This window comes from Molossus molossus, unplaced genomic scaffold (assembly GCF_014108415.1).
Source record: "Molossus molossus isolate mMolMol1 unplaced genomic scaffold, mMolMol1.p scaffold_m16_p_3, whole genome shotgun sequence".
In the NCBI taxonomy this organism is placed as follows: Eukaryota; Metazoa; Chordata; class Mammalia; order Chiroptera; family Molossidae; genus Molossus; species Molossus molossus.
This window is the reverse complement of record NW_023425366.1, coordinates 57,915,428-57,933,938: the sequence shown is the minus strand read 5'-3', so window position 1 is coordinate 57,933,938 and position 18,511 is coordinate 57,915,428. Positions and strand designations below refer to the sequence as shown.

Sequence of the window (18,511 nt, the reverse complement as noted above, 5' to 3'; positions counted from 1 at the left end):
TGAGTGAGACAGAGACAGAGATAGAGTGAGAGACTGGGGGGAGGGGGGCTGAGGGAGGGATAAGAGGGAGGATAGGGGGCGGGTGGCGCCAGGGAGCGCCTGGGAGGCTCAGGCTCACACACACGCCGCCTCTGTTTGTACACAGTGCGCTCCAGCTGCTGGCTCATTTGCTCCCCGCCCTCACGCTTCATTGTTCTGCAAGTCAGAAGCCCCGCAGCCACGACAGGGAGAGCAGCACCAGCCGAGCGCACAGTCTGGGGTCGGTTGCCAGCCCAGCCAGCCCGAGTGACCCAGAGCCACTTGGGAGCCCGTGCCCCGCCCCACCCGCTAAGCCTCAGCTGGGACCCACCCGCAGCAGAGGCTGAGGCGGGTAGCTCCCCAAAGCTCGCCCACCTCTTTGCGCCAGAGCACAGGCAAAAGGAGAAGAAAGATCCCTCTCTCCGGTCACCCACTCTTTCTCGCCCTCTCCAAAAATTTGTTGAAGGAAGCGCTGCAGGAAGAAGACATCTTCCTGAATTCACTGTCAGGGGCGGGGTTGCTGCTGCCCTGCGGTGCTACCTTGGAGACCCTGCCACCCTGCTACTCTGCTACAACTCTTGATCAGGTCAAGTCCTGGAGAAGGGATCATGAAGCACTCGGTGGCCGCTTGGCTCTTGGTTGGGCTCAGCTTCGGTGTACCCCAGTTCTGCAAAGGTGAGGAGGTGGGGGGGGAACCCCTGCTGCTGGGTGCGGGACACAGGGGAGTGCTCAGAAAAATGCTGTGCATAGGGCCGGAGGCTGTGCCTGGGGCTGGCAAAGGTTGGCGGGCAGCGTGGAGGAGGCAGCACGCCCTGGTTTGCCCGGAAAAGTGCTCGCAAAGTCAGAGCCAGTGCGAGGGGCCTGAGCAGGGAAGAGAGTGCGGGGTACCGAGGTGAGCTTGGGGAAAGACCAGGAAAGAAGGGAGGCAGGAGGGAAGGGTACTCTTGGCACCAGGGATCCCACCGCTCACTTGGCCATGGGGTGGCCGTGCGAACTGGCAAAGCCCACTAAGGACACCGGGTGGGCATTTCCTGGGGTCCAATCAAGGGAAGCTAGTGTGTCTGAGCTCATCTAGTTGAAACGGGAAGAGGCTGGCGAGGTGCAGAACTGTCTGCCCACGGGGTGCGGAGCTTTGGCGCGGGGCTGGACTGAGCCGTTTGCAAACCCGAACCTAATGCTGGGAGTTTGGGCTGAGGGTGAGGTGAAGAATGGTCTGACAAGTCGGTTCCGCTCTTTTCCGCCTCTACATCCACGAAAGCAGCATCAATTACAGAAAAGCTCCGAGAATCCGCCTCTCGTCCAATTCTAGGGGCCTGGAGCATTGCTCAGCACTTCCTTCCTTCCTTCCAGCTTAACTCCTGGAAATGAAAAATCATGCCTGGGGACCCTCGCACTCCGCCCAAGAGCAGAAAAGTTGTAGGAGCTGGTCTGGTGGTGCTTCCCATGACTTGGGTGAAATAAACCAACCTGTGAAATGAGAGAGAGAGAGAGAGAGAGAGAGAGAGAGAGAGAGAACTATGACGAGTCTTCTGCTGAGTTATATAGATGACTTCCAAGTCCTTTTGGAGGGGTAGCTTTTCAATACAAGCCCTGGTAATGGCCAGCTGTCTGCACCGGTGGAGGCTGAAGTTGGCAAGGGAAAAGGGCAAGGGGGAGCGGCAGGGGCTTTGGGGAGGCCAAGAGAGGGGGGTTGCCCCCTTGTGCACTTACAGATGCCTTAAGCCCCTTCTAAGGGGTCCTCAGGATGCTTCACAAGGAGAGCTCAGTACACCGAGGGTATAAAATGCTCTGCCTCTAAATACGGATAGCTGGATTAAAAAATGTGTGTCTAGAATCTATTTGAGGTTAGATGCTGCATGAATATTCTGCACCATCCATCCGTGCATCCATCCATCCATCCATTCATTTTATAGGAAAACTGTGTACTGTTGGGCTACTGTCCGCCCAAGAAGCCGGGTGTTCCTGGCCACATGCCCTTGCTGCCCCGCCAGTAGGGATCTGCGGCCTCTCCTTTCCTCGGCCTCCCTCCCTTTCCCAGACTGAGGCTGTTTTCTCCAGCATGTAGGCATGTGTGTAGGTGTGTACCTCGCCTGCGTTCACGAAGTGCCCTTCCAGTGATCAAGCAGAGGCAGCCGCTCCACTGAAGGTTATGGAATGGTAATGGCTCCGTAGTTGCTCAGCTGAGTCCCCAGCGATATGAAAAAAATAGTGCTCCCACCAGTGATATTTCTCCTTTCTCTTATTTCCCGTTTGAATTTCTTTTGCACTTTGATTCCTTAGCTGGAAGGAGAAGGGGAGAACTGCAGGCACTCCTTCTCTCCTCCTCCTTTCCCCGCCTCCAAGAAAGAAAACACCCACAGTCACCCACCCACAGGCACCTTGCCACTGCCACCATCTGTCCCAGCTCCGAGGTGGAGGGCGGCAGAGGTGGAGGAGATGGTGCGTTTAGCGTGTGTGGTCGCTGTAGCCTTGCGCGGTCTGGTTACAGGAGCCCTGGGGCATGATGAGTCCCAGTTAGCTGCAGTCCAGAGCTCTGCCTCCTAAAAATACCAGGGTAGGGCGCAGCGTACCCTGCCAGACAAATCAACGATGGTGAGGTTGCCTGTCCTCCCCATCCACGCTCCTAGACAATGCTTGGGCAGCTGTGTACTCCAAATTCTTCAGAAGATTGATCCTTTTTCAGCCAGCCTGTGGGTAGAGGGAAAGAGGGCTTTAGGGCGAAACACCATTTTCCATGAGCAATTTATGTTCAACTTGTACCTTTCTACTTTATTCTCCTTCGGCCATAAGGAAGGCAGAGTGCAGCTTGCATGAAAGCTCCAAACAAATTAAACTTTCAGCAAAGTTATGGAAGTCAGTGTTAACGCTTAGAATCTCCCAGCACCCCACCCTCCCACACACACATGCACACGTCATTTATCCAGTGCATGCCTTTTAGAAATTGGAATTTCCCTGTGTGAGTTGCAATTTCCATGCATTAATGCCTGGGATTTGATAAGGACATGCAATTCCTTCTATTAGTCGTTTTTATTTTAAAATTAAACCAATGGATCAGTCAGATTGAATATTTTATTAACTCTTAAATTATTCATCATTATGGGTTGCTCTAAAAAATCCAATAACATGCATACAGTTGCAGCAGGCACGTGACATCTTATGCAATCTGGCCCTGTGGCTGCAGTTTGTGCCTGAAGTCTTTAAGCAAATGGCACTGTCTAAAAATGTCTAGACATGTCCTAAATGCTATGAATCATTGGCATTTGCATTTCCTTTTTTTAAATAAATGGCAATTTCAAGTGAAAAATAAATTGGTACTTAAATAATTCATGGGAGATAGCAACACTATGCTTGTATGATTAGAATAGTAGTATTTATGCTGAAATAACAGGTTGATATGTTTTTAAAAATGATCACACATTAATGTCTTCATTACCAAATTTACAGACCATTAATTTTATACTTTAAAAATAAATGCTAACTTCAGATTCTTATTGAAATATTTTAAAAAAAAATTTGGGATGTTAAATTGTAATAATTAAGGAAAAGTAAAGTATCCTGTTGTGACTATTAGACAGTAATGCAAAATCTTGGCTATGTCATACACTGTCATAGTACAACACACATCTCCCACCCCCCAGGTCATGAACATTTTTCTCTGAACATTATTCTTGAAATGTTTCCTTAGAATTGAAATATATTTTGTTTTAAATTTATATTATTTTATAATAATAAATTTATAGTAATACAGATTAATGGTTAAAAAATTGAAATGGTCTGTTCTTTCTTCTATGGTCTTGAAATAACTAAAGATCTTCAAAACCAGGTAAATGTCTATCACTTATAAACTCTTCTCTGAACTCTGTTATATTTTTCTCAAATATCTTAAGAATATTATTCATATAAAATATATATATTCAGGATCTAGGGTACTTTTAATAAATTATTAACAAAATTTGCCTTCATTGCTAGATATATATGATTTCTCCTCACAAAATTATAGCAGCATAAAGTAAAGGGATAAAGTATACATGACTAAAATAAAATGGCTTGGTTACTCAAACCATTATAAAATATAAGTTCACAGTTTTGAGAGTCTAAATTTGTAGCCCAAACTCCTAATTTCACTGATATTAATTAAGATAAACATTTTAATTTGGTAATTTATTTTTAAACTTTTTGTCTTTTGCAGGGTTTTGAATAATGGGATGGACTGTATATGTTATAATTTGTGTACAGTTTTTAAAACTTGCTAGATTTGAGAGTTTCTAAAGCCTAAAAAACTAATTCTGATATTCATTGTCACTGAACACACTTGCAAATGTAATAGCGTTGAGTATGATTTATTATACAGTAGGTTCATTAGACTGTATCCTTGCCAGAATAAAACAAAACAAATAAACAACAACAAAAAAACAAAAATGCAGGCTTCAGAACTCAGTTCAAACCAGAGTAAATCCGAATGAGTAGGTATTGAGAAACAAATTTTGTGAATATATAATCAATGGTATGACTTCTGTCAGAACTAATTAATTTACTCTTTATATACTTGAGTTTATTTCTTAAGTAGTTTGCAAACTGACACTTGTGAAAACAACAACAGTAGAATATCAAAGCCTAGTCATTCCTATTATTCAGATTTTATCTCTATTTTAATGAAGATGCCTGGCATGTTTTTGTTTTTTTACATCATTGCTGATGTAATGCTTTTACTATCTGTTGGCTAATCAAAGCAAACATGTATGTATATACAAAGAGTCAAATGGTTACCCATGTGGGGTAGGTATTGACAATTTTCTTATAGTTAAGTGATAATGCTAGAAATGCAGTAATATAAATACATAAGAGGAATGAATCACCTCTTAATTGTCACTTAAAATACCTCTAAGAAGTCAGATTTGAGAAAACTGTTGAAGGGAAAAGTAGATTGGGATCAACTCTGCCCTTGCCAGCAGGTGTCAGGATAATCAGTGGAGATCTTTTAAAGGAAAGATGGAAAAAAAGAAAAGAAGTAACTAGTGAATGCCAATCTTCAGGTCCACATAAAGTGAATTTTTACTCAGTATGAAACTGATGTGATTAGTTTTCAGTGCTCCCCTGAAAAAGAGAGGGCCCACTGCTTGTACCACAAGATTCTAAATTGGGAACAGTGTTGTTCCTACTGCCACAAACAAGCACACTTCTAGGGTAAACCACTCTTTCCCAGGGGTCTCCTCAGCATCTTCAACGGAAATGCGTATAGAATTAACAAGGTACTTGTAGCAAAGCAATTATTATTGAAATGTATGGCATGCTTTTAAGTGTATTCTCCACACCAAATATATATTTTATGAATAGAAATTCTGTTATATGAATTTATAACTATATATTATATACATCTATAGTACTGGTAAGAGATGACTGCATGTCCTTTTCTGTCATGATAGTCAAGTGTATGTTTTTTAGAGTTTTCAAGTTTCTAAATAACATAAACTGTGTGTCCAAAAGAGACTAAATGACATTATAAAGTTGTATTACTCATTTTGGCCCATTATTAATCTTTACATATGTGCCTATTATGTATCAACTTTTCAGTCCCTTGACATCATTTATTTGTTTCTAACTGATCCTTACCTGATAACCTGTCCTTGCAAAGTAGTCCTGGCATCTGCTAATGTAGCCCTTAAAGCCAGGTTACAGATTCACCATTTCTATAAGTTCTCTCAGTTTTTAATACAGTTGCTGACGCCATGCTAACAGTCTGTCTCCAATGGCATACTTTCTGTCAGAGTCCTTCTAAAGTGAAAACTCTCTCTTTATCTCCCCCTCTCCATCTTTTTCTGTTCTCCCCCAACATGCCCCCAACATTTCCTTGCTTGATAACATCTAGGACTTAGCATTCACTATAAAATTATATCATCTTTCTTAAAAGGTTGCAATTCTCCAAAATAGAATTCACAATTTATTTTATTGTAAAGAAAAAAAAACAAGATGACAATGTGAAGCCTCTACTACTAAATCCTGAGGTTTAAAACATAAAATGGAAATAAATTAGAATCTGAATTAAGGAGCAACTCACCTTAATTTGATCACAGTGACCTGCCTAAATCCACCAGCGGGGCAAATATTTATATCCACTCTACTTGTAGGGAAGTCTCTTGCTTTGCTGTAGCACATAGCTGAGAACCTAGAAGAAAACATAAAAAAAACTTCTGATCACCTAAAATAGACACTGTATTTAGGCTTTAGATCATATAGAAAAGTCTATTGCTCTTGGTTTTTAAGTTCCTGGGCTATCTTTAAACCAGATCCAGAAAACGAAGGGCATGTGAAGTAATAGGTCAGACTTAATCAGAGCAATAAAAAATGGCAGCTAATAGACAAAGAGATGGGAAAAGTGTATGCAAAAGCAGTGATAGCTTACAGGGTCAAAAACTGGGGACATTCGTTGGGGAGTAGGTTGGGCTGAATGTAAAGGCCAAAGGCATTGCTGTGTGGGGATATTATAGTGATTGGTATCAGTACTGGGCTTGCATTCTAAACACAGACTCATGCAATGTGTTTAACATTTTGCAGTACAAAGGCAGTAAAATGCATGCACCATTGAAGAGATTTTGTCAGAACTGTTTAAGCTCCAAAACCTGCTTAATGGTGAAAGAGAGAGAACTCTGAAGAATTTCCTTGTTTGAAAACTTTGTTTTTCCATCATGCCAGAGAAAATGTGACAATATATTTTTTATTGATTTCCCCTCTTCAGTAATGAATGAAGGTATCACAAAATATACTACTCAATTTTGTAGAGAAAAAGTAGACCTCAGAATGCAGATAAAATGTCCCGCAATTATTTTATTATATTTTAGAAGAAAATGCAATGCTATTTTGTTTTAAAATATGCATTATTATATTGATAGTAACTGAGTAGGATTTGTTCAACAGAAGGTTTAATAGTGCATGAAGTAAATGCAGGATTTATGTACAAGGATTTAAGTGAGGGCTTTTTAAGTACTAAAGCACTTTTGAATGTGCTTGTTACTATGAAGAAAGATTGACTCTATATCTTAACTTTACCTTTTCTATTTTCTAAAACAAGTCTTTATCAAACTGATTGATCTCTTAAAAAATAGTTTAATATAGTATAACAGTACATGAATGGGAAGACCAAGGTTTTAATCTCTTGTTAGATTATATTGTGCTTGATTTGAAGGTAATCTCTAAACGGAGTTAGAGATACATACATTCTTTAAGGTTTATGCTTGGCCTTTGATAAAGTCGTTTATTTTGGGAATGCAAAATAATCCTCTTAAATCTCTTCTTGTACTGAGGTCAGGATGAACATTTACATTTTAGTGATACTGGAGAATCTATGAAGAAGCCAGGGTAAGATGGGCTCAGGACTCGAGCAGAAAAGACTAGAACAGTCAAATGAACACTGGAGGATATTTGCATTTAAAATAAATTGACAAATCTCTCTTGGTAATGGTGAGCAGTCTCTCACCTACAAGCACGAGTCTGTGCTCACATCTTTGGTGCTGTTCTATCCTCACATTTTCTCTCCAAATGTCCATCGAACTCAGATGTTATCCACACTATTTTTCCTGTTTGTTTATCCACCTTGTTTCTTTCTATAATTTAACTTGTGTATTGTAGATACATGCTTTTTTGAAATGTTGTCCACAAACAAACAAAAGGCAAAATTACCATTAAAAGGCTTTAATATTTATATGCTAAGTTCTAGCTTTATATTTTGTGCTTCCTACAGAGCCAGGGCTGAGAACAGTGCCAGGCAAAACAAACAATACAACTAAACAACACCACCAAAACCCCAAAGACACCCTATATATTAAAATAAACGAAGCTATAACCCCCTGCAAATTAGTGTTCCTTAAGAAATGCAAATTTTAAACAGTAGTATGCCTTGAAGTCAAAAGTAGTTTCAAGAACTGTTTTTCACCTTTTTTTTGCCATCTGTGTTGTAGATGAGCCTACTTTGGAAATACTGCTCAATGCTCCTGCAAGAGCCTGTTAAAATGTAATGTTGATGTACAGGCATAGTGCAGAGTGCTTTTTATGTTCGTGATGCATCATCAGTGAAAAGAAAAGCTACCTCTAGTGATAGGTGATTTTGATCGATACAAGGTTCTAACATTTCAGCTAACTTTAATATTGACTTAGAAACAATTTTCCAGGTATCAGTTTCTTTTTTCCTTTCTTCTCTTGACTTGGGGACTGCCACCATATCAGGTTAAGTATTTTGCTAGACAAGTTAACAAGGGGAATGCATTCTAATATCTTTATAAATATAGTATTTATTGAGTGAATGCTCTGTGTTCCACTGTTCTAAGTACTGTCTTTGATTCTCACAATAATTCTGAGGCAGATGTTGTTATTATTATTTATATATGAATGGTAAAATAAAGATGCAGAGAGGTTAAATAATTTCCTAAGTACCAAGCAGCTTGTTAGAGTTAGAATCCAGTTTAAATCTAAGCCTGTTCTCTTAGCTACTAAACCTCACTGTGTAGCACATCTGAGTATCATGGAAATATATATATATATATTTAGTTTTGTTACATATGTTTCTCCTTTATTCCCCCATTGACATCCTCATCCCAATCCCTCCACCCCCAGCATTATTGTCTATGTCCATGGTTTTGCATTCATGCGTATAAGTTATGTGGTTTATCTCTCCCCTCTCCCACGTCCACCTCTTCTGAGGTTTGTCAGTCTGCACCCGACTTCAATGTCTCTGGGTCTATTTTGTTTCTCAGCTTGTTTTCTTCATTATATTTCATAGAGATATTTTGTTAAATGATTTTCTTATTTGTAAAACACATTATATCAAATTACTATTTAACTGGTAGATTATTTTGGGAGTGGTAAATTCTATTTATTCTCTTGGGACAATATTTTTTAATTTTTCAAATTTATGTCATACTTTTTTCCACAATCAGAATAGGAAGAGTTAATGTGTCTTTCGCAATAATGTAACACTAGCAAGAACAGTGAAGATGGGAGAGAGAAGAGCACTTAGGAAGTGATTCAAAATGCATTATGTTCAAAATCTTGCTATTCAATTTTATTTCAACATGATTTTTATAATTTGTTTTGGTTTTCTTGGGTTCCACTGCTCATCTGCATAGTCCCATTGTTATTCAATGTGATGTGGTAGAGCTTGCTTTCTCTGTTCTTTTCAGATACATAATGTAGGACATAGTGATCTTAAAGGTTAACAAGGTTTTTATTTCTGCAGTTTAACAAAGGCTTTTAATTTGCCTTACATCCCATCCTAATTTAATTTTATTTCTATGTAATTTATTAAGAAATTGTAGCCAAACAAAAACACTAAAATGCCTCAAACCACATCAGCTAGAAAATTATATTATCTGGTTTATTTTAACAATTACTTACCCCCAATTTTTTTTTTAACTAGAATTGGATTAACTTTAAATATTTTACAAAATAATGAAAATTATATCATCTAACATGAGCTTACCTTACTAATATCTTCTGTATATCTAAATAATGTTTAATAGTTGAAATGAACCTCTATATGCTTTATTATATTTATTTCTCTATAATAATAATAAGAAGAAAACAATAGTTAAAATTTCTTCAGCATTCTTCTGTCGCTGTTCTCGGTAACATAAGCAGAGAAGGCATTCTTTTTCTTTTTGATCCTCACCTGAGGACATGTTGTTTGATTTTTAAAGAGAGGGAGAGGGAGAGAGAATCATGGTGGTGAGAGACAAACATCAATTGGTTGCCTCCTGTATGTGCCCCACTTGACCTGGATCGAACCCACAACCTAGGTATGTGCCCTGACTGGGAATCAAACCCATGAACTTCTGGTGTATGGGACGACGCTCCAACCAACTGAACCACAAGGGCTGGGGCCAGAGAAGTCATTCTTGGTCTCATTTAATAAACAAGAAACCTGAGGTTTAAAAGTCACAGGGTTGTGTAATGGAACATGAGCTGCAATTCAAGCAACCAATGAAGTTTGAACTTGATTCTACATGTTCTGATTCCAATGTATAGTTTATTCTTTTCTGTTATACCACTTTACTTGTGAGAATTATAGTTGTGTGTTTTTCTTAGTTCTTGGACTCACAAAACGAGAAGGGGGAGTTGGTGCGCTGCTATTTCATTTTTTGAAAACTATTTCAAACTGCTTCTCAGCCCAACACTAGTACTTTCTTGCCATCAGCATATACTACTTCCTTTCCTTTTTGGAGCCCAAGTAACCAGCATGATATCTTGAGCATCCTCAATGACTTCAAAACCCTGTTTCTTCTCTAATATTTGTTTCCTTAAAAACTTTAACACATAAACTTGTGACCCTTATAATATTCTGGTATTAAACTTCATGAAAGTTCCCAACGCTAATGATTTCTATCTTCATTTTTAGGTACCTACTGGCAATGCTGTTTATTGGACTTTCTCATAACAAGAGTTGCTTTGTGCCAGTACTTTAAATTCCTCAGATTTTTTATCTCAACAGAATCTTCTCTCTTTCTCCCTGTCCTTGCCCTTCATTCCCACTGAACCGACTCTTGTCACTACTCTAATTTTCAATCCTTCTTATTTCTTTTCTTTCCCAACCTCATCTCTGGTTATCCATTTCCAGAGGTATTCAACCATTTATGAATTTCTCAGCTGTGATGCTTTTACCACCTTTGCTTCATTAAGTTCCAAACTAAAGTAGTTACCAAAGTCCCTTTCCCATCCCGGGCACTCCAGAAAAGTGCTGTCAAATGATAGCAGAGTCCATTGGCCATCCTGGTGGAGCTGAAAGGTTGAATTGAGGTCCTAAAGGGAATGCACAGTAACTATATAGAAAGTGATGGTAGCCCTGGCCGGTTTGGCTCAGCGGTTAGAGCGTCGGCCTGCGGTACAGAGAGACCCGGGTTCGGTTCCCGCTAAGGGCATGTACCTCGGTTGCAGTTTGTCCCTGGCCCTGGTTGGTCGTGCGGGTGGCAGCCACTCGATGTGTCCCTTCACATTGATGTTTCTCTCTCTCTCTCTCTTCCTCTCTCTCCCTCCCGCTCTATCTGAACAAAAAATGGAAAAGTGTCCTCGGGTGAGGATAAAAAAAAAAAAAAAAAAAAAGAAAGTGATGGTATGAGGAGTAAGATTATGGGGGATTGAAGTAATAATACTGTGGTTATAATTATTAATAACTACAAATTTGGAAGTATGACTATAGGAACTATGACTGAGGGCAGGTAGAAAACAAGATCATTGGAAGAAAAGAGTCAAGGCATCGATGGCCAGGCTTTGGAAAAATTTTCTATGTGGGTATTAAAATTCTCAAAAAAATTACATCAGGAGAAATGTTAGAGAAAATGACAGTGAACCAGGAGCAGAAATCTTCCAGGAATGAGGGCATATGGTATAGAAATCAGAAGATAACTATAGTAAGGAGGTAGTATTGGGGAATAGAGGTATATGACATGAAATTAAAACTGTGTGGGAAAGAGAATGTTCGGGAAGTCTCACTGAGGAGCAAGAGGGTCTTGTGCCGCATCTCAGGTGTGAAAGCTATGAACAGTATTCAGTTAAGAGGGCTATGGGGTAAACAGTGGCTCAGCAGAGAACTGACTTCTGCTAGAGCAGGAAGACATATAATAGTCCCATCCCAGACATCATGCTATTTGACAGTCCTCATCCTATAGCTTTTAACACATTGAGCTCATTATTATAATTGATATGTCTCACTAAGACTTACACATTTAAGCACATAAAATATGTTTTCATATACAGCATCTCTTTTAAATCTCATAACTACCTTAGAGGTTATTATTTTCCCCACTGGTAGACATGGATATAGAGTGAGAGTAGAATGTGATCTGCACTAAAAAACAAACAAACAAACAAACAAAAAACAACTAGGTTTTACAGACCCAAATCCAGAGAAAAGCTTCAGTTCATTAAAACATCCCGTCTACATTTTTTTTGAAATACTCACCCAAGGATATTTTTCCATTTATCTTCAGATAGAGTGGGAGGGAGAGAGAGAGAAACATTCATGTGAGAGAGACACCTGCACGACCCCAACCATTACCGAAATCAAACCCATGACTCTTTGGTCCACAGGCCAATGATCTAACCTGTGCACCAAACTGGCCAAGGCCCCTTCTACACTTAAAGTTCAGCTACAAATAGAAAAATTTCTGCAGTTATGCCCTGACCTACTTTGTCCTATTCAGATGGGCCTCTATGTAGTTTGAGGTCTGCATAGTTTAGGTTACCAGGAATGTCAATATCTGCTTGTTGGCCTTAATCCTTGCCCATGTTTGAATCACTTGTATAAATGGTTCTGACTGAAAAACAACATTATTACTAGGGGAATATTTCTTTTTCAATTTTAACATACCTATAATTATGCAACCTATTACACAAATAATTTTTTTCCTTTAATTTACATGTCTCAAATACTTGTAAACCATTATGTTTCTTCTTTAGTGACTGACATGCTAAAGTCATACATATTTTTTCTTTAATTTGTCCTTGTAAGTCATTCCTTTCAACATTTTAGTTGTTTCGTTTGGAATCTGTCCAAGTAGTCTACATATTTATTCAAGAAGCTTGCCAAAAACTCAACAGAGAATTCCAGGATATGTTTCCCTAAAATAACGCTAGACACATTAGTCTGTGCTTTTTATTTTGCAAATACATTCTTACTTTTTAATCTGTTGCTTTTCTAATTAAGTGCTTCTATTAGAACATCTTTTTCCAAATAATACTGATCTATGACTTTTGTTCATGATTTTATTTTGCATTTGCTTTCATGGGAATTTTACTTTAATTTTTTGATTCTGTATTTATTATAATGGTTGTTACTATTCTATAGTGTATGCTCAACCCACAGAATCTCAGGATAACCTAACTTTATTTTCTTCCAATTGTATTAATGTGCTATTTATTGCTATTTTTATATCATGTACAAATCTGCTAGGTAATAATGCAATTCGGGCACTCTTAGTCTTAGTTTTTGGTTTTTACATTTATTCCTTTTTGGGTCTTTAAGTACTTATTATTTTTTTGGAAACCATCATGTATCTTTATTTTTATTTTTTCCATTTCTATATTTACTTCTAGCCATCTCCTTCTGTATGTTGCCATTTCTGACCTTAGCTTGTTTCTCAGTTGAAACTACACACTTCCACAGAATCTAATCTTTCTGATCACCTCTCCAAGTAATCAATGCTCCAACACATAAACACAGTGTATACCCTCTATTCTCTAACTCTGTTTTTAAAAAAAATTATAACATTTAAAAAATTATAGTGATATAATAATTTTTTTTATTAGCTTATTTATTTTCTATCCCATTTCCAGTGTATTGTAAGCTCCACGTGGACATAACAGACATCAATTTTGCTCCTTAATATGTATTCAACTCCAAACTTAGTTCTGTGCACAGAGTAGGTACTCAAAGATATTCGTTGACTGAATTTATGCATGTGTCAATGAATGAAAAATATGAATGGAAACAACTATGCTGGTATATAAATCTTTCTCTGGTTAAAAAATGTGTTCTTTTGATAGATCCATTAACTTATTTAATACCTTCTTATCTACTTGACACACTGATACGCTGACATGTAATGTATGACACAAGTGATACACTTTTAGAAAGCAATAAATTCTTTAGCAGTGGCAAACTCTAAGAGCTGACTGAGAAAATGACCTACTTGTTTCCATAGCTGTCTAATTTATAAACACCTTAAAAGCAAGATTCAGGTTTTAGTTGCAATTGTATAAGGAAGATAGTAAGCTTTAGACTGTCATTTTATCATCAAGGGTTGACAAGAAAAGGATATGCAACAAATTCAAAGCACTTGATATTTTTAATTGTCAGGTAGAGGACCTGCAGGTAGCCCTTTGATCAGCTAATTTCCCCAGTGCCCCTGTGATTGATCCTATAAGCTTCACCAGCAATAACTTTCCTCCAAAGATAACTTCTTAGCCTCCTCCCACCATGCAGTCACACCTGCTGAACCCAGATGTACTTGGCAGAGGGGAAAAGACAGCACCTGGGAGCTGTGTCTGCTCGAGAGCCTTTGAAGCAGTGTAATGATGGTGTTTATGTCATGGCAAACTGTTGTCTATTCCCCTGTGGGCAACTATACCTCTACCTTTCTTAAATGCCTCAGTGGTTCTAGAACAATTTATATGCTTGTGACTCCAGTAATTGTGTGATCTCTATGCCTAGCCTGAAAGCTCTGAAACATCTTTGTAAAAATGGTGTGAGGTATGTAGAGTAAAAAATGTAAAACCTAATGCTTTGCTCCTTTTTTATGTAATAGGGAAGAAGTTTTGGCAATTTATTTTGAGGAGCAGTTAATTTCTTATTCATTTAAAGTCTGAATTATTTTTCAACCCATAAGTATACACTCACTGAAGAGGAGTTATAAGGGTTACATTTTGGTGTCTCTATTTAGAGAGTAGTTTCAATTAATAAATATCTCTAAGTAATATTTTAACCATAAGATAGATTGTACCACATAGTTGTGTAATTTATTTATTCAACAACTTTTTTATTGAGCAGAGGTTGATGCCAAAGACTGTTCTGGGTGTTGGAATTACAACAATAAATGAAACAGACGAATTCCTTGTTCCCAGAGAGCTCACATTCTAATGAAGGGGAACCGAGAATAAGCAAAGGATGTGAGTAGGTTACCAGGAGAGGGTAGGGATTTAAGGAATGGATATAACTTTTATGTAGTGTGCTCAGTCAAGCCTCACTCTTCAAACAATGAAGAAAGTGAAGTATATGTTGAAGTATGTTGTTTCATTTTATTTCTCTTTATATGGCATTTATTATGTTTATGTGGTATTAAACAGATTTATTTTGTAAAACATTTATATTTTTCTTTACATATTATGATCTGCTTTTGGCATTATATTGAAGTGCATATAAATTGCTCTTTGTTTTTCTCACCAAATGTGTCCCAACACAAATTAAATCAAATGTTATGAACTGAGACGTGTACTGTACACTAAATTTTATGATATATTTGCATCAGCTCAGAGACTTACTGGGGTGCTTCTCTATTAGTGTGACAGTAGCACATAGTTTTAATTATTCTAAAGTTGTAACATGTTTGTGCCATCATGTACAATTATTTAGAAAGCTATCTGAATATGGTTTGTTAATGTTTTAGTTGGGGTGCTTGCATCTATTTTCCTAAATGATATTTTGAGCTACCCTTTGTGAGCTTGGTATTAGGGAAATACTAAGTTTGTAGAATTGTTTGGGAAGCTCTGCTCCCTGGAACACTTTAACTATTATAAGAGTTTTCTGTTTCTTGAAATTTTGAAATAACTCATCTACTAAGCAGTCTGGTCTGCTTGTTGGGTACTTTTGTGAATACTACTTTTAGGGTCTTTCTGGATCAATACAGCACTCACATGTTACCTGTTTTTCATTTTTGAGAAGTTATAATTTCTGATACAATACAATCCTTTAAGAATATCTTCTAACTCATTAACATATATCCTATATGACATTTTAAAATGTTTGTGAAGAGTTTTATATTTATTTATATAAAACAAGTTACACTAATCTATATATAATGCGATCATTACAAAGTAATAAAGTAAGCATAAAACAACATAAAGATCCCAAGATTTTCAACTTCAACAGATGCCTAAACTTGGTTTTAAAAAAAATCAAAAACAAAATGAGGATAATATTAATAGGGTCTGACTCCTAGTGTTATTGTGAAGCTTTAATATAGGTTAAGTGCTTAGAAAAATGTCTGTGGCCCAGGATGGGCCATTACAATGATTAAAAGATATAACCCATATAATATGCTTATAGATCCTGGCACAATATAAACCCTCAATAGACATTAGGTATTATTTTCTTAATTGTAGTTATTACTGTAAAGAGGACAGTTACCCTAGGATATATTCCAAAGGAGAATGACATAAGGAGAGTATGGGAACTTGGATCAATTTGACAAATTGGCTGATCAACAAAGTTTGGCAACCCTTGAATTTATCTTAAATATATTTTGATTTTATTTCTGGCTTAAAATTATTTAATTTGGGATATTTGACTGTCTTAGTCCATTAGGACTGTAATAACAAAAATGCCATAGACTGAGTGGATTATAAAAACAGAATTCTGTTTCTCATGGTTCTGGAGGCTAAGTTTAAAATCAGGGTGCAAGACTTCCGGTCAAGATGGTGGCGTAGGGCCCTGGCCAGTTTGGCTCAGCGGTTAGAGCGTCGGCCTGCGGTTCGGAGAGACCCGGGTTCGGTTCCCGCTAAGGGCACGTACTTCGGTTGCAGTTTGTCCCCGGCCCTGGTTGGTCGTGCGGGTGGCAGCCACTCGATGTGTCCCTTCACATCGATGTTTCTCTCTCTCTCTCCCTTCCTCTCTCTCCCGCCCACTCTATCTGTACAAAAAATGGAAAAATATCCTCGGGTGAGGATAAAAAAAATAAAAAAATAAAAAAATAAAAAATAAAAAAAGATGGTGGCATAGCTAAACGAGGTATCGCGTCCTCCCAAAACCACATCAAAGTTACAACTAAACTACAGAACAACCATCATTCAAAACCGCCTGAAATCAAGCTGAATGGAAGTCCTACAACTACTGAATTAAATCAGCAGCCACATCCAGACTGGTAGGAGGGGCTGCGGCGGGCTGATCCCACACCCACGTGTGGCAGATAAAAATCAGGAGGCTCCCACGGCTGGGAAGGTCCTTCCTGAGGATTGAGGGGTCCCCTCCCACACCAGGTGCCCCACTCAGGGTTCCAGTGCCAGGAAGAGAAGTCCCCATAACTTCTGGCTGGAAAAACCAGCGGAAATTGGGCTCAGGGAGGCTGAGGCGGCTGGAGCCCCAGGCAGCTCCTTAAAGGGCCCGCGCATGGACTTATCTGACACTCTCCCTCTAAGCTTGGAGGGGAGGCAGCTCGAGGGGCACCAGAGTCATACAGGGAAGAACTGAGCTGTTTGGTACTGGAGCGAGGGCTGGAGAGGGGGCTTTCTCCGGGACAAACGTGCTGTAAGAGGCCTTTGTTCCTTTAGTGAGCCCTTCTCGGGGTCGGCAGACAGTCGCCATATCTGGGACTCCAGCAACCTGGCTCACACTGGTAGCCCCGCCCTGCTGACTCCCTGAGGCCCCGCCCCGCCCCACACAACTTTCAGGCCCACCCAAGCTGTTGCCACTTGCTTAACCATAGGATTGCCGGTCTTGGATCCTGCTTCAGGATTTTCCTAAATTCTTTCAAACGAGCAGCATCGGGTCTCAGCGAGCCCCATACCTCTCATTAAGTAATACACAGAAACAAACACAGGGAGGCAGCCAAAATGAGGAGACAAAGAAACAGATCCCAAATGAAAGAACAGAACAAAACCCCAATAAAAGAACTAAGCAAAATGGAATTAAGCAACCTAACAGATACTGAGTTCAAAATACTGCTTATAAGGATGCTCAATGAACTTAGTGAGAACCTCAGTGAACTTAGGGAGGGCCTCAAGAGCATAAAAAAGGACCAGTTAGAAATCATGGATGCACAGTTAGAATTGAAGGAGGCATTAACTGAAATAAGGAATAATTTACACAGCTTCAATAATAGAGTACGTAAATCCAAGGAGCAAACCATTGATTTGGAATATTAGGAAGCAAAAAATGCCCAATCAGAACAGCAAAAAGAAAAAAGAATCCAAAAAAATGTGGATAGTGTAAGGAGCCTCTGGGACAACTTCAAGCATGCCAACATTCGCATCTTGGGGGTGCCAGAAGGAGAAGAGTGAGGACAAGAAATCGAAAACCTGTTTGAAACAATAATGGCAGAAAACTTTTCTAACTTGGTGAAGGAAACAGACATACAAGTCCAGGAAGCACAGAGAGTTTCAAACAAGATGAACCCCAAGAGGCCCACACCAAGACACATCATCATCAAAATGCAAAAGGTTCAAGACAAAGAGAGAATCTTAAAAGCAGCAAGAGAAAGGCAGCTAGTTACCTACAAGGGAGTTCCCATTAGGCTATCAGCTGATTTCTCAAAAGAAACTTTGCAGGCCAGAAGGGAGTGGCAAGAAATATTCAGAGTGATGAAAACCAAGAACCTACAACCAAAATTACTCTATCCTGCAAAGCTGTCATTTAGAATCGATGGCCATATAAAAACTTTCCCAGACAAGAAAAAGTTAAAGGAGTTCATCACTACCAAACCGTTATTATATGAAATGATGAAGGGTCTTTTTAAAGAAAAAGATAAAATGTATGAACAAACAAAATGGCAATGAATACATATCTATCAACAATGGAATCTACAAACAAAATGAACAGGAAGAACAGAAACATTCTCATAGATACAGAGAACATTTTGTTGGTTGCCAGTTGGGAGGGGGGTTGGGGGAATGGGTGAAAAAGTTGAAGGGATTAAGAAGCACAAATTCATTGATAGACTGACAAACCTCAAAGGGAAAGGGGTTGGGGGGGGGGGTGGGAAGAAATAAACCAAAGAACTTATATGCATAACCAATGGAC

General features: G+C 38.9%; 1 protein-coding gene across 2 annotated transcripts in view; it reads left to right on the top strand.

Moving 5' to 3' along the window:
• The first annotated feature begins 207 nt into the window (after positions 1-207).
• Positions 208-18,511, top strand: part of EDIL3 (EGF like repeats and discoidin domains 3) — a 386,777-nt gene continuing 368,473 nt past the window's right edge. For both annotated transcript variants that reach the window (XM_036279454.1, XM_036279453.1), the window contains exon 1: positions 208-693. In XM_036279454.1, coding sequence (XP_036135347.1) covers positions 627-693 — 67 coding nt within the window. In that variant the 5' untranslated portion in view covers positions 208-626. The remainder of the gene's footprint in view (positions 694-18,511) is intronic.